The sequence below is a fragment of the Moschus berezovskii genome, chromosome 15 (assembly GCF_049115385.1).
Source record: "Moschus berezovskii isolate FMDL1 chromosome 15, NW_MosBer_1.0, whole genome shotgun sequence".
Classification (NCBI taxonomy): domain Eukaryota; kingdom Metazoa; phylum Chordata; class Mammalia; order Artiodactyla; family Moschidae; genus Moschus; species Moschus berezovskii.
In genome coordinates, this window is record NC_142474.1 from 85522464 (window position 1) to 85538253 (window position 15790).

The 15790-nt window shown below is 42.9% G+C and overlaps 1 protein-coding gene across 1 annotated transcript in view; it reads right to left on the reverse strand.

Moving 5' to 3' along the window:
* Positions 1-4456: 4456 nt before the first annotated feature.
* Positions 4457-15790, reverse strand: part of LOC148775501 (ninein-like protein) — a 271660-nt gene continuing 260326 nt past the window's right edge. Inside the window, exons 10-14 of the mRNA XM_088844326.1 lie at positions 13109-13283; positions 12193-12303; positions 11272-11352; positions 7403-7473; positions 4457-6638 (exon numbers count right to left, since the gene is read on the reverse strand). Of these exons, the coding sequence (XP_088700452.1) occupies positions 6500-6638; positions 7403-7473; positions 11272-11352; positions 12193-12303; positions 13109-13283 (577 nt within the window). The 3' untranslated portion in view covers positions 4457-6499. The remainder of the gene's footprint in view (positions 6639-7402; positions 7474-11271; positions 11353-12192; positions 12304-13108; positions 13284-15790) is intronic.

The window sequence follows — 15790 nt, forward strand, 5'->3', positions numbered from 1 at the left end:
TACATTGATTGATTTGCAGATATTGAAGAATCCTTGCATCCCTGGGATAAAGCCCACTTGGTCATGATGTAAGATCTTTTTAATGTGTTGTTAGATTCTGATTGCTAGAATTTTGTTAAGGATTTTTGCATCTATGTTCATCAGTGATATTGGCCTGAAGTTCTCTTTTTTTGTGGCATCTTTGTTAGGTTTGGCTATTAGGGTGATGGTGGCCTCATAGAATGAGTTAGGAAGCTTACCCTCCTCTGCAATTTTCTGGAAGAGTTTGAGTAGGATAGGTGTTAGCTCTTCTCTAAATTTTTGGTAGAATTCAGCTGTGAAGCCGTCTGGACCTGGGCCTTTGTTTTCTGGAAGATTTCTGATTACAGTTTCAATTTCCATGCTTGTGATTGGTCTGTTAAGATTTTCTATGTCTTCCTGGTTCAGTTTTGGAAAGTTATACTTTTCTAAGAATTTGTCCATTTCTTGCAAGTTGTCCATTTTATTGGCATATAATTGCTGATAGTATTCTCTAATAATCCTTTGTATTTCTGTGTTGTCTGTTGTGATCTCTCCCTTTTCATTTCTAATTTTATTGATTTGTTTTTCTCCCTCTGTTTCTTGATGAGTCTGGCTAGTGGTTTGTCCACTTTATTTACCCTCCCAAAGAACCAGCTTTTGGCTTTGCTGATTTTTGCTATGGTCTCTTTTGTTTCTTTTGTATTTATTTCTGCCCTAATTTTTAAGATCTCTTTCCTTCTACTGACCCTAGGGTTCATCATTTCTTCCTTTTCTAGTTGCTTTAGGTGTAGAGTTAGGTTATTTGGTTGGCTTTTTTGTTGTTTCTTGAGGTATGCCTGTATTGCTATGAACCTTCCCCTTAGCACTGCTTTTACAGTGTCCCACAGGTTTTGCGTTGTTGTGTTTTCATTCATTTCTATGCATATTTTGATTTCTTTATTTCCTCAATGATTTGTTCGTTATTCAGCCTCCATATGTTGGAATTTTTAATAGTTTTTCTCCTGTAATTGAGACCTAGACTTACTGCATTGTGGTCAGAAAAGATGCTTGGAATGATTTCAATTTTTTTTGAATTTACCAAGGCTAGATTTATGGCCCAGGATGTGATCTATCCTGGAGAAGGTTCTGTGTGCGCTTGAGAAGAAGGTGAAATTCATTGTTTTGGGGTGAAATGTCCTATAGAGATCTATTAGGTCTAACTGGTCTATTGTATCGTTTAACTTTTGTGTTTCCTTATTAATTCTCTGTTTAGTTGATCTATCCATAGGTGTGAGTGGGGTATTAAAGTCTCCCACTATTATTGTGTTATTGTTGATTTCCCCTTTCATACTTGTTAGCATTAGTCTTGCATATTGTGGTGCTCCTATGTTGGGTGCATATATATTTATAATTGTTATATCTTCTTCTTGGATTGAGCCTTTGATCATTATGTAGTGTCCTTCATTGTCTCTTTTCACAGCCTTTGTCTTAAAGTCTATTTTATCAGATATGAGTATTGCTACTCCTGCTTTCTTTTGGTCTCTATTTGCGTGGAATATCTTTTTCCAGCCCTTCACTTTCAATCTGTATGTGTCCCTCGTTTTGAGGTGGGTCTCTTGCAGACAACATATATAGGGGTCTTGTTTTTGTATCCATTCAGCCAGTCTTTGTCTTTTGGTTGGTGCGTTCAACCCATTTACATTTAAGGTAATTATTGATAAAAATGATCCTGTTGCCATTTTCTTTATTGTTTTGGGTTCAAGTTTATACACTCATTCTGTGTTTCCTGTCTAGAGAAGGTTCTTTAGCATTTGTTGGAGAGCTGGCTTGGTGATGCTGAATTCTCTCAGCTTTTGCCTGTCTGTAAAGCTTTTGATTTCTCCTTCATATTTGAATGAGATCCTTGCTGGGTACAGTAATCTGGGCTGTAGGTTATTTTCTTTCATCACTTTAAGTGTGCCCTGCCATTCCCTCCTGGCCTGAAGAGTTTCTATTGAAAGGTCAGCTATTATCCTTATGGGGATCCCCTTGTGTGTTATTTGTTGCTTTTCCCTTGTTGCTTTTAATATTTGTTCTTTGTGTTTGATCTTTGTTACTTTGATTAATATGTGTCTTGGGGTATTTCGCCTTGGGTTTATCCTGTTTGGGACTTTCTGGGATTCTTGGACTTGGGTGATTATTTCCTTCCCCATTTTAGGGGAATTTTCAACTATTATCTCCTCAAATATTTTCTCATGGTCTTTCTTCTTGTCTTCTTCTTCTGGGACTCCTGTGATTCGGATGTTGGGGTGTTTAAAATGGTCCTCTCCTCAGAGAAATAAAACACCACGAGATGCCACTTCATACTTGCTAGGATGGCTGTACTCACAGAGACAAGTAATGACTAGTGTTGACAGGAATGTATAGAAATTGGAACTTTTTACATACTTTGCATAAAAATATAAAATGATGCACCCATGCTGGAAAACAGTATGGCAGGTCCTCAAAAGGTTAAACAGAGTTGCTGTGCAATACAGCAATTCTATTCATAACTGTATTCCCAAAAGAAATGAAAAAATATATTCACATGAAAACCTAGACATAAATGTTCACAGCAACATTACTGACATAAGCAAAAAGTAGAACCCCCCCCAAAGGTCCATCAGATGATGAATGGATAAATAAAATGTGGTACACCCATACAATAGAATATTACTGAGCAATAAAAAGCAATGAAACACTGATATATGTTAGATGTACCTTGAAACTATTATGCTAAATGAAAGAAGGCAGTCACAAAGGATTCCATACTGTGTGATTCACTGACACAAAATGTCCAGAAAAGGGACATCTACACAGTCAGGGAGTGGAGTCATGCTTCCCTCAGGCTGGGAAGATCAGGAAGGGAAAACTGGCACAGGGTGATTACGAAAAGCTGTCAGGTTTCTTTGGAGGGTGATGAAAATGTTCTAACGTGGTAATGCCTGTTCAACTCTTTAAACACAACAACTACTGAACTGTAGAGTTTAAATGAATGAACCTCATGGTATGTTCATTAGATTTCAACAAACCTGTCACCAAAAACAATGGATGATTTGGGGTCATTAATGCTGTCCTGCTCAGCTTCAGACCACCAGCCAGGGTTCAAGACAGAGAGAGTCAATGGTGTGCCCTTTTTATCTAAAAATGGTATAGGGAAAAGCTGTTTTTTCAATGATGTCCAACCTAAAAAATTAATAGACAAATCTGTGTTTCACTGCTCAAAGCATGGAGTGATTTACATTTCCCCAAATTAAGTGCTTTGGGGGTTCTAAAACTGATTAAAAATTACCTTATGTTTTAGCATATTAATTTGAATAGCCATTTCAGTTGGACTGGTTTTTAAATCTCCATGGAAACTAAGCTCTCCATTTTCATATTCATTTAACTTCCTTCTTGTCATTTTTAAGAGTTTCTTAAATCTGTAGAAATGTATAGAATGAGTAAGTTCTTTAAGAGCAGATATTTAATAATTAAACAGACATATGTTCTATCAGATAAAACAAATAAATCTATAAATTATAATCCTTTCTCATTGTTCAAATTTAATATTCTTTGAAAGCATAATAACTAAATTCTAATCTTAGATAAATATTATGAAGAAAAGTTTTGTCACATTTAAATATACTGTGTGTGATATATGTAATGTATGAGTTCTTATAAATAAGTTAACGTCAATTTTTAGTATGCTAGTGTGAAATATTGTTATTAAATATTAGTTATAAACCAGAGATAAGTATTCAGAAGAGATATGATATATGAATGTTTTTTGAAAAGACACAAGACACGTTCGTTCCTACTGACCACAGCCTCTACAAAAAGAAAAGACAGTAGATACAAACAATCCAACAAGATTCTCACTCAAAACTGAAAAAGAAACGAAAAGTCTTTGGAGCCTGAGTTAAGTGGGAAATAACCCAGGATGAGAGTTTTAGAAGGAAGGAAATCAGAAGAGAGAGAGAGTGTCCCAGTCTCTTCAAGACTGTTTTAAGAGATGTAGAAATCTTGCCCAGCACATTGTTAACAAAATGCAAAGCAATGTAGAGAAAATTAAAAGAAAAATATTAATGAGAATCAGAGAAGAACCCTTTGTATAATCATCCCTTGGCATCCACAGAGGATTGGTTCAAAAATCCCCCAACACTCCGTGGATACAAAATCCACGAATGCGCAAGTCTCCCTACGCACATCTTCCCTATACTTTCAGTCATCCCTAGATCAATCACATTAACTAATACAATGTAAACGCTTTGTAAATAGTTATAAATACAATGTAAACACTATGGAAATAGTTGTCAGCCTCAGACCAATCCAAGTTTTGCTTTTTGGAACTTTCTCCAATTTTTTTCCCTGAATACTTTTGATCTTGGGTTGGCTGAATCTGTAGATGATGAGGGTTAACTTACTCAGCAAAAAAACAGAAGCAGTTTTTTATCTTACTGATCAAAACATGGTCACTAATTTTATTATTCTTTAAGTTACACATATATTTTTGTATGTACATTTTACAACTAAAATTTGGGGGCAAAAAGAAAATATAAGCCAAATCAAGATACTGTTTAATATTGTTCAACAATAACACAGGTAGGTTTTTAGATAATAAATTACTTGAATGATGAAGGGAAGGAACACAATTAAAAGAAGGCAGGATTACCAAAAAGAACAAAGATAGTTTGCAGAAGTAAAAATTCAGCATAGATGATGAGGAACACAGTGACATTACTATATGCAGAGGCACGGCTCTTACGGTTTTAGAAACCATTACAGATAAGTATAACACTGCTGCACTCAAAAACATTTCAGATTGTGCTGACTTTCCACAGTAGACTTTGAAATAGGAAAATGTGTTTAATTATGAAAATACACATAAAAAATAAACTTGTGTCTAAGGTTTTTTTTTTTTATATACATTTTTTTTGTATTAAAAAGAAAAGCATAATTACCACAAATTACAAACAACTAAAGCAGGACTAGAATAATGAATGAATCACTTCAGCCTGGAAAGCAGATACTCTCAATAATATTAATGTTATAATACAAGCTCATTCAAGTATTTTACATTTTTTTTCCTTGTAAATGTGATATCCTAGCACATGGTAAAGATAATGTACTATGAGCGTAAGGTGGAACCTTCTCCGCAAAGCCAGATGACAAATTTTCCTCTCCAGTCAGAATGGGCTGTATGTTCTGATCTTCTCTGCCTCTGCCATCAATGTGGCTGAAGGAGAGGGTGGGGCTGGGGCAAATCCTGGGACCCTCATACACGATATACTTAGGGGTCCCATTCGGGAGGGTGCCAGGTGATCCAGACCACTCTACCACTCTTTTGGCAAAAAACCAGCCCACCCTCCCTAACTAGTTGTCTTCTTTGCCCCTCCTCCCACTGCCAGGGCTTTCTGAGCAGCTTTAAATAAAATTATACTTTAATTAACAGTTGAGATTATCAGCAGTATTAAAACCTTACCCAGTATTCTCTTTTTCTATACTGACTATTTTTCTTTTCTTGGTCCAAACTATTTACCAGTGATTGTTTTAATTCAATATATTTCTTTAATTGTTCCTTTTTGTCCTCAGACTCAGAAGAAAAATTTAAGAAAATTATTTGTAAACACCTAGAGAGAGTTATTCTTTCTTAAAAATATTGTTTCTCATGAGTTCACAAGTTAATATGAATTTATAGTAAACATAGTTTTTAAACCTAGTTGATGCCAATAACAGATTTCAAAATGGATGACTTTTCTTAAAACAACTTAAAATGATTTTTCATTTCATCATTTTTCTGGAATTTAAATTCCCAACATTTTTTGGTTAAAATCAGAGACTTTTACACATAAAATACTAAATGTTAATGAAAGTTTTTAAAAGAGTGCCTATATTTACATTTTACTTTCTAGAGATGCTCTAAAATAATTTTCATCAATGGTTCAAGATATTCCAGGTTTTGTTAAGTCACATCTTAGTAAAATAATCTTTGAAAAATTCCCATGCAACCCCCATCTCTTTAAAAAAAAAATCCAACAAATGAAAAATACATTCGTTCAGAAAAATGGTTCTGTGCAGATGGAGTATTCATTCTTAATGAAGAGAACAAACTACAATATTTAAAATGATTCATTCTCAAAAATGTCACAGAAAGATTTGGATTACAAAAGAAACTCAAAATTCTCAATCAAATCATTACTCAAATTTCTGGACTCAAATAGATGTCTGTGTACCAATGTTCAAAGCAGCATTATTAACAATAATCAGAAGGTGGAATTCCATTGAGAGAGGAGTGAACAAACAAAATGTGGTCTATATAAAATATTGCTTTTGGACTGTCACAATTTTTTAAATTAAAATCTTACTATAAAAATCATTAATTTTATGAATTCAGTCGACTTCTTCTATAAAGAGGAATCACAGTACTAGTAGCAAGCAGTATCAACAAAAAATACTCTAAGCTAATCAATGAGACTTTCCATGTTGTCCAAAATAGTCTTATATATTACTAGTAAAAAAATTAAAATCCTTTCTCAGTATGACAGAAATTAAGAGGTTGATTTACCAATCTTGTCCTTAACAGGTTTTTCTGAAGCTGTTCAATTTTGCCCTCTTGCTTTTTGACTGTAGTTTCTAACTCGACATTTTCCATTTCAAGCCTAAAATGCAGATTTTAAAATAATTATTCTTACACATGGGTTTTTTTTTAAAGATTTATATATATATATATAGACCATTTTTAAAGTCTTTATTGAATTGACTACTATATTGCTTCTGTTTCATGTTTTGGTTTTTTTGGCTATGAGGCACATGGGGTCCTAGCTCCCTAACCAGGGATCAAACACACACCGTCTGCCCTGGAAGGCATAGTTTTAACCCCTGGACTGTCATGGCATTCCTTCACACATAGATTTTTAAAATACCACACTGTTTTTGAACAAATATCTGCTGGTTCAATTACACAGGTTCTTAGCATTTTGAAAAGTAGATGATTTGGCAACTGTACTGTTTTTCTATTTGTGACTAATCGCCTTCCCTGGTGGCTCAGATGGTAAAGAATCTGCTGGCAACACAGGAGACCCAGGTTTGATCCCTGAGTCAGGAAGATCCCCTGGAGAAAGGAATGGCAACCCACTCCAGGATTCTTGCCTGGAGAATTCCATGGACAAAGGAGCCTGGAGTGCTGTAGTCCATGGGGCTGTGAAAAGTCAGACATGACTGAGCAATTAACACCTTCACTTTTCACTTGTGGATAATGTGCAAAATATGGAAATAATGGGGGGAAATTATCGATCTCAAAACAGCTCAAAGCTGAAACGTTACACAGCTTCACGATAATGTGTCTATTATCACTATTGATCTATTCTCATATTATACTGTTTATCTGCTTTATACTTATTTTCTACGCTGCTTTAAATCATACTTTTCGACGTGATCCTGTGTTTTCTCAGCACATCTCACAGCCTCTGTAAGTTGATCCTGCACTTCTTGCAACTAAAAAAAAAAAAAGAAAAAACAACTGTTTTAACTACTAGTAACCTAGTAAATCCACCATCATTGGTTTTTGTCTCTTTTGTCTGCATATGGTAAACAGCTGCTTTCCTGACATACAGCAGAAATGAGTTGCATCTCAATAGATGCAGAAAAAGCCTTCGACAAAATTCAACATCCATTTATGATAAAAACCCTCCAGAGAGTGGGAATAGAAGGGACATATCTCAACATAATAAAACCTATATATGACAAACCCACAGCAAACATTATCCTCAACAGTGAAAACCTGAAAGCGTTTCCCCTAAAGTCAGGAACAAGACAAGGGTGCCCACTCTCACCACTACTATTCAACATGGTTTTGGAAGTTTTGGCCACAGCAATCAGAGCAGAAAAAGACATAAAAGGAATCCAAATTGGAAAAGAAGAAGTAAAACTTTCACTGTTTGCTGATGACATGATCCTCTACACAGAAAACCCTAAAGACTCTACCAGAAAACTACTAGAGCTAATCAATGAATACAGTAAAGTTGCAGGATATAAAATCAACACACAGAAATCCCTTGCATTCCCATACACTAATAATGAGAAAATAGAGAAATTAAGGAAACGATTCCATTCACTGTTGCAACGAAAAGAATTAAATACTTAGGGATATATCTACCTAAGGAAACAAAAGACTTGTACATAGAAAACTATAAAACACTGGTGAAAGTAATCAAAGAGGACACTAATAGATGGAGAAATATACTGTGTTCATGGATTGGAAGAATAAATATTGTAAAAATGAGTATACTACCCAAAGTAATTTATAAGTCCAATGCAATCCCTATCAAGCTACCAACGACATTTTTCACAGAACTAGAACAAATAATCTCACAATTTGTATGGAAATACAAAAAACCTCGAATAGCCAAAGCAATCTTGAGGAAGAAGAATGGAACTGGGGGAATTAACCTGCCGGACTCCAGGTTCTACTACAAAGCCACAGTCATCAAGACAGTATGGTACTGGCATAAAGACAGAAATATAGATCAGTGGAACCAAACAGAAAGCCCAGAGATAAATCCACGCACCTATGGATACCTTATCTTTGACAAAGGAGGCAAGAATATAAAATGGAGAAAAGACAGTCTCTTTAACAAGTGGTGCTGGGAAAACTGGTCAGCCACTTGTAAAAGAATGAAACTAGAACACTTCCTAACACCATACACCAAAATAAACTCAAAATGGATTAGAGATCTAAATGTAAGACCAGAAACTATAAAACTCCTAGAGGAGAACATCGGCAAAACACTCTCTGACATGAATGACAGCAGGATCCTCCAAGACCCACCTCCCAGAATATTGGAAATAAAAGCAAAAATAAACAAATGGGACCTAATTAAAATCAAAAGCTTCTGCACAGCAAAGGAAACTATAAGCAAGGTGAAAAGACAGCCTTCAGAATGGGAGAAAATAATAGCAAATGAAGCAACGGATAAAGGATTAATCTCCAAAATATACAAGCAGCTCTAGGCAATGTGGGAGAAGAGACAGGCCCTGCAGATCTTAGAGGAAGCACATGTTTACTAGGCTCACTGTACCTCTTTCAGAAACTCCTGAGCAAATACGCAATCTCCCCAGAGCAAGCACCTCTGTCCCAGGGGAGAGGGCAAGGCCAGGAAGCAAGAGCTGCAGGGAGGCCCAGGGGCGGCGGGTGTGTGCGCCCCGGCCCCCCTCGCCCCACAGTGACACCACACAGGCCACCGAGCATCTCTGACGTGGTCAGTCTGGATCGAGGTGTGCAGCATAAACTCTGCAGTGATCTTAAAGACCGGGTTCCCAAAGAGGGATGCAAAATCACTTAACAGGTGATTATATTGATTTCATGTTGAAATGGTGACAATGTGAAAGTAATGGAGTAAATAAAATGTTATTAAAATTAACGTCACTCATTTCTTTTCACCTCTTTTTTTCTTTTTACCTTTTTTAATGTCACCACTGGAAAAGTTGGAAGTACACGTGTGACTGTTATTTTTACTGAGCAGTGCTGATATGGCAGGAAACACTGAGAGAATCATTTCTACCCAATACCCTGCCCCTCCCATGGTTCCTTCTGCCCCTCAAACGGCTACTGTAAGACCATACACATGCTCCACAAGTTCAGCAGAGCCAGAAAACAGGTCCTTAAGGTATGATGCTAGGCAGACTTCTCTGTTCTAAGCGCCTAAGGATGACATGCACTGTCCTGGGTCCCAGCCTGTCCATCCAGGGTGCATCCAGCAGGGCTGGGAAGCCATGTACCTGCTTTCATGTGGGTCGCACGTGAATTTGGGGTGCGTGTGAATGCTGAAGGCAGTCACAGGGTGTTGCCCCGAGAGCCAGGAAAGGCAGCAAGTCCACTGAACACAGCGAAGCCCTATGTCTGAGGGCTCTGGAACCTTCGAGGCTTCTCTTCGCATGAGCGTCAGCAGGAGAGGTGAGCTCAACAAGAAAGCAGGAGAGGGTGGGGTTTCAACAGCAGCTCGGAAAGCACTGCAGAGGAAGGCGGCGCCTGCCACGCCAAGTCAGCACACACAGAGGGGCTGGCTGCCCAGATATTTGCAACTTCGTGTATTAGAAATTATTTTGAAATAAAAAAAATTTTTTAATATTCTCAATGGTAGTTTGAAACAGCCAAAAATATCCCCCCTAAAGATGGGAATTCTCTAAATAAGTCTCACCAAAACGGAAAATTCTTTTCCCAAAATTTCATAAAGTAACGTTTCAAGAATCAAAAGTGAAATGAGTAGCAACAGTTAGGTGACAGTCATGTGAAGAAAACAAAGGGGTTGCACCGGTATGAAAAAATTCGGGCGCAGCAAAGCAACGGATTAACTGTTGCTCAGTCACAGGTGCTCAAAGTGAGGCAGAAAACACAGCAGGAAGGAGAGTTCCTTCCAGAAAGTTAACCACAAACCCCACACACCACTCGGTCTCTGAGAAGGGTTACATAGGTGACCACACACAGGACTGCAGGGGCACCAGGATTCGGGGTGTGGCAGGCAGGAGGCAGGGCTCACGTCACACTGCAGACCAGCACAGGCTCACCTTTATCCTCTGGTGTGGCCAAAGCATCACGTGCAGAGAGACAGTTCTTACATTAATCGGGAAGGAAACCATTAAGAAGCACGTGAATACTAGACCCTTACCTCCAAACCATCATGTTTTATCTGCCGAGTCCGGGCCAGTCTCGAGGGAGTAACGGAGTGTGATCTGCTTCCCAGCAGTGACTGTTCACCACCCGCCCCTGCTCTGCACGGTGGTGATGCCACCTGAGTGGGCTCACATGTAGGTTTGGCCCAGGAAATGCACACACTCAACCACAGGAAACAAGAGGAGGCCCTACACGGTGCCTGGACACAAACGGGGCCTTGGGACTGGGCTGGGCAGCCTGTGTGGGGCCAGGCACAGGTGTTGGGCAGGCGAAGCCCCATCTGCCTCCTTGCAGAACATGAGGCTCGGGAAATTCCCCAGCAGTCCAATACTGAGGACTCCATGCTTTCACTGCCAAGGGTGTGGGTTCGATCCCTGGTCGGGAAACTACGATCCCACAAGCCATGCAACACAGCCAAAAATCTTTGAAAAAACAAAAACACGAGGCTCAGAAGACCTCAACTGAAGAAGGCAGCCCACATCAGAGGACATGCCTGCCTGGCTCACGTAGGGATGCTCCTGTGGACCCGGGCTGGGCCTCCCTCCACGTGGAGGCCAGGAGGTGGGGCCACCCAGTCCTCAGCAGACAGCCCCTGAGGTTCCCTTGAGCAGAGGGCCACTTACCCGGCACTTAAACTCGTATTCCTTTAGGATCTCTGAGAACCGCTCCTCCTGGGCCAGGAGTTCTGTGCTCTGAGGCGCCAGCTGAAAGCCAGAGGCAAGCACGAAAATGAGGGCTAGAACCTCAGGCCAGGCAGAGGGTGGGCTGTCTCCCCCTCATACTGCCCCAAGACGCTCAGCATCTGTAGGCGCAACCACCTGTCCCTCCTCTTCCTCCCCACCCTTTTGTTTAAGAGGTCTCAGGGCAGAATGATGTTCGGAATGTCAGGAGGGTGGTCATGCTCCCACCGGGACCCTGGGCTGCCTTCTTGCCCCGGCCACCTGGGAGGTCTCTGCACGGAACCTGCACCTCCCACCACTTCCCTCCTCCTCTCAAGGTGATGGAAAGGGCCAGGTCCCAAGTGCTCCTCACCCCAGCACTGGGGTCTGTGCAGAAGATTCTGACTGCTCCAGGCCTTGTCACCAGAAGGTCAACATGCAGGGCAGGGCATCACTGGGGTGTCACCTGCACCCCTGCACTGCCTGAAGGGGAGGAAAAGACGGGCAAAGTAGCCTTAATAATTTCCTCTCCATTAGAGAAATTTAGGTTTCCCAGGTGGCACTAGTGCTAAAGAATCTGCCTGCCGATGTAGAAGACGCGAGAGATGCAGGTTCAATCCCTGGGTCGGGAAGATCTCATGGAGTAGGAAATGGCACCCACTCCAGTATTCTTGCCTGGAAGATTCCATGGACAGAGGAGCCTGGCGGGCTACAGCCCATGGGGTCACAAAGATTCGGACATGACTGAGTGACTGAGCAGCACGTGGAATTTTAGCAGAAAAACCTAAGTCCGTCTCCTGTGTATTCTCCATCAAGACCCTGATGCCCTTTACCCAGAACCCACAGGCGATTCTCTGGGGACTCAGAGTCAGCAGGAGGACTTGCCTTGTCCTTCAACACAAACTCCAGGTCATTCTGCAGCTTCAGGACTAGCTTCTCTGAGTCTGAGAGCTTCTCCAAGACTTCAGTCATCTCCTTCTGCAATCGACTATTTTCCTAGGAGACACAGGTCAGTGGTTGGCCAGCTCTGGGGATGGAGGAGGGAGCGAGAGGCAGGGCTCTGGAGCAGGATCTCTGGGGGAGGCTCTCCCGCCGCCTGAGCTCTCCAGGTCATAAGCAGCACGAGTGGAAGGGGGTGACAACCCTTCCCGAGCCGTCTTTGAAAGGACGGATTTGAAGCTGCACCTCAACAGCCCAGGAGTCCACCGGAAGGAAGGCGGTGTCCACAGACACAGGAAACAATCAGAAGGCAGGCCCGGCTTCGCCTCTTGGGGAGGGAGGCGGGGGTGGCAGGGCAGGTGTGGAAGAACCCACAGTCCCGAGTCAGGGAAGGAGAAGCAGGTGGGGCCAGGGCCACCTCACTGGAAGTGAAGGCAGGCGGGGAGCAGGTCAGGGACGCTCTGCACAGCCCAGAAGAGCGCTCCGCATCCGGTCACACGGTCAGGGCTGGGGGCGGGTGACGCTTCTGCCTTTGCTCTAGTTCTCTGGGCCCAGGGAGGCAGCCGAGGCGGCAGCTGCTGACCCAGAGAGGGAGAGCCCCGGGGCCCCATCCTGCTGCCCACACGGCTGCAGAGGAGGGCTGGGTCTCTCCTAGGGAAGCCAGGAAGTGTCTGCCGGCTGAGAAATGGGCCCTGTGGCTACAGAAAACCTTCTCTGCCATCACGCCCCCAGTGCTGCGGCGAGGGCTCAGTCCTGGTCCAGGAAGGTGTGGGTGTGGGGGACAGACCCCGGGCAACGTGGCCTCCCTCTTTTCGGGTGGGGCGCCCTGATGAGGCACCCTGCAGCACCCGGAACCCCCTACCTTCAGGGCCAGGGCCAGCTTCTCGCGGAGGCCGGTCTCCTCCGCCTGCAGGCCCCGCAGGTCCTCCTCCAGCCCGGCCCTCTGCCGCCGGGCCTGCTCCCAGAACAGCTCGCGTTCCACTTCCACTTCGGACCGCAGGAGGCTCAGCCTCCCCTGGTAGCCCTGCTCCAGGCGGCTGCAAGCACACGGCTCATGGTGCCTTGGGCTCCCCAGGGGCGCCACCTGCACCTCTCCCTCCCCGGGGTCTCCGTCGGTGCACTTGGCCTCAGCACTGGGGACTCGTTTGTTCCCTCCTGATAGACACGTGAGTTACAGTGTTGTGGGGCAGCGGAGGCCTCATGAACTGCCCCCCTCGGGGTTGGCAGAGGTGACCCCACACAGACAAGTGAGCCAGCGGGCCCCTCGGCCCATGGGGCGAGCTAGCAGGTGACCTCTGGGTGGGTCTCGGGCACCCCTTGGCCATTCGACCTTCTCCACATCATCAAAAAATGCATGAGTAAATAAAGGCAGCATCAGGGCCCTTGGGGGCTGAAGGCGCAGAGAAGTCAGCCTACACCACAAGCGCTGGAAACCTAGCACACAGCGAATCCCAAGGCAGACAGAGGATAGGGCGGGGGCCCTTCCCCTCAGACTCTGCAGTGATCTTTTGCAACAACCATTTCTCTTCTATCAGCAGGGAAAACAGTGCCAAACCTCAGCTTTATCACTAAAGCTAGTGGAGCTGAGCTATTTAAACTGCTAAAAGATGATGCTGTTAAAGTGCTGCACTCAATATGCCAGCAAATTTGGAAAACTCAGCAATGGCCACAGGACTGGAAAAGGTCAGTTTTCATTTCAAGCCCAAAGGAGGCCAATGCCAAAGAATGTTCAAGCTACCACACAACTGCATTCACTTCACATGCTAGCAAAGTAATGCTCAAAATCATTCAAGCCAGGCTTCAACAGTATGTGAACCGAGAACTTCCAGATGTACAAGCTGGATTTAGAAAAGGCAGAGGAACCAGAGATCAAATTGCCAACATCCACTGGGTCACAGAAAAAGCTAGAGAATTCCCCGAAAAACATATACTTCTGCCTTTGGTTGAGTACACTAAAGCCTCTGACTGTGTAGACCACAACAAACCGTGCAAACTGCTTAAAGAGATGGGAATACCAGACCACCTTACCTGCTTCCTGTGAAACCTGTATGCAGGTCAAGAAGCAAAAGTGAGAACTAGACTGAGTACCACAGACTGGTTTACAATCGAGAAAGGAGGACGTCAACGCTGTATACTGTCACCCTGCTTGTTTAACTTATATGCAGAGGACATCATGAGAAATGCCAGGCTGGATGAAGCACAAGCTGCAATCAAGACTGCCGGGAGAAGTATCAATAACCTCAGATATGCGGATGATAACCACCCTTAAGGCAGAAAAGGAAGAAGAACTAAAGAGCCTCTTGATGAAAGTGAAAGAGGAGAGTGACGAAGCTGGCTTAAAACTCAACATTCAGAAAACTAAGATCATGGCATCCGGTCCCATCACTTCATGGCAAAGAGACAGGGCAACAGTGGAAACAGTGAGAGACTTTATTTTCTTAGGCTCCAAAATCACTGCAGATGGTGACTGTACCCATGAAATTAAATGATGCTTGATCCTTGTAAGAAACACTATGACCAACCTAGACAGCATATGAAAAAGCAGAGATATCACTTTGCTGACAAAGGTCCGTCTAGTCAAAGCTACGATTTTTCCAGTAGTAACGCATGGATGTGAGATTTGGACGATAAAGAAAGTTGAGCACCAAAGAATTGATGCTTTTGAACTGTGGTGCTGGAGAAGACTCTTGAGAGTCCCGTGGACTGCAAGAAGATCAAACCATCATAAAGGAAATCAGTCCTGAATATTCACGGAAGGACTGATGCTGAAGCTGAAACTCCAGTACTCTGGCCACTTGATGCAAAGAAATGGCTCATTGGAAAAGACCCTGATGCTGGGAAAGATTGAAGGCGAGAGGAGAAGGGGACGACAGAGGATGAGATGGCTGGATGGCATCGCTGATTCGATGGACATGAGGGTGAGCAGGCTCCGGGAGATGGTGGAGGACAGGGAAGCCTTGTGTGCTGCAGTCCATGAGGTCCCAAAGAGTCAGACGTGACTGAGTGACTGAACAACAACATCACTGAAACAGCTGCTTAGCAGGATTCTCAAACCCAGTATATCTAGAGTGAAGATGAGTGGAAACTCTTATTTCAGCAGAGCCTGGCTGGGTCCGCAATCAACTGACTGTGGTGGAAACCAGAAATGACTGGCTCGGCCTCCCTCGGACTCACCGCAGAGCTTTGGGGCACGAGGGCAGCTGTCACTCAGGGAAACAGTTTGATGAGCACGATTAACCTAACAGCCTGCAGACGCTGGGGCGAGTTTTACAAACTTGATCACATCACTTCCCTCTTTAAAGGGGAAAGGTGCAGTAACATATGGCAGAGCCACATGACGGGTGCTCAGAAAGGATATGCAACATTACAGCAACGACACCTCTCTGAAAGCAACCACGTGCACAGGAAGAAGCGAGCGACTCGTGGAAAAGGTTAGGAGCAACGACCTCTGTGGACATGAGGGCTTTGCTTTCATCTCTCCCTGTGTGTGTATTTTCTAAGTTTTCTACAATGAACATGTATCCCTCAATACTTTTCTGTTAGA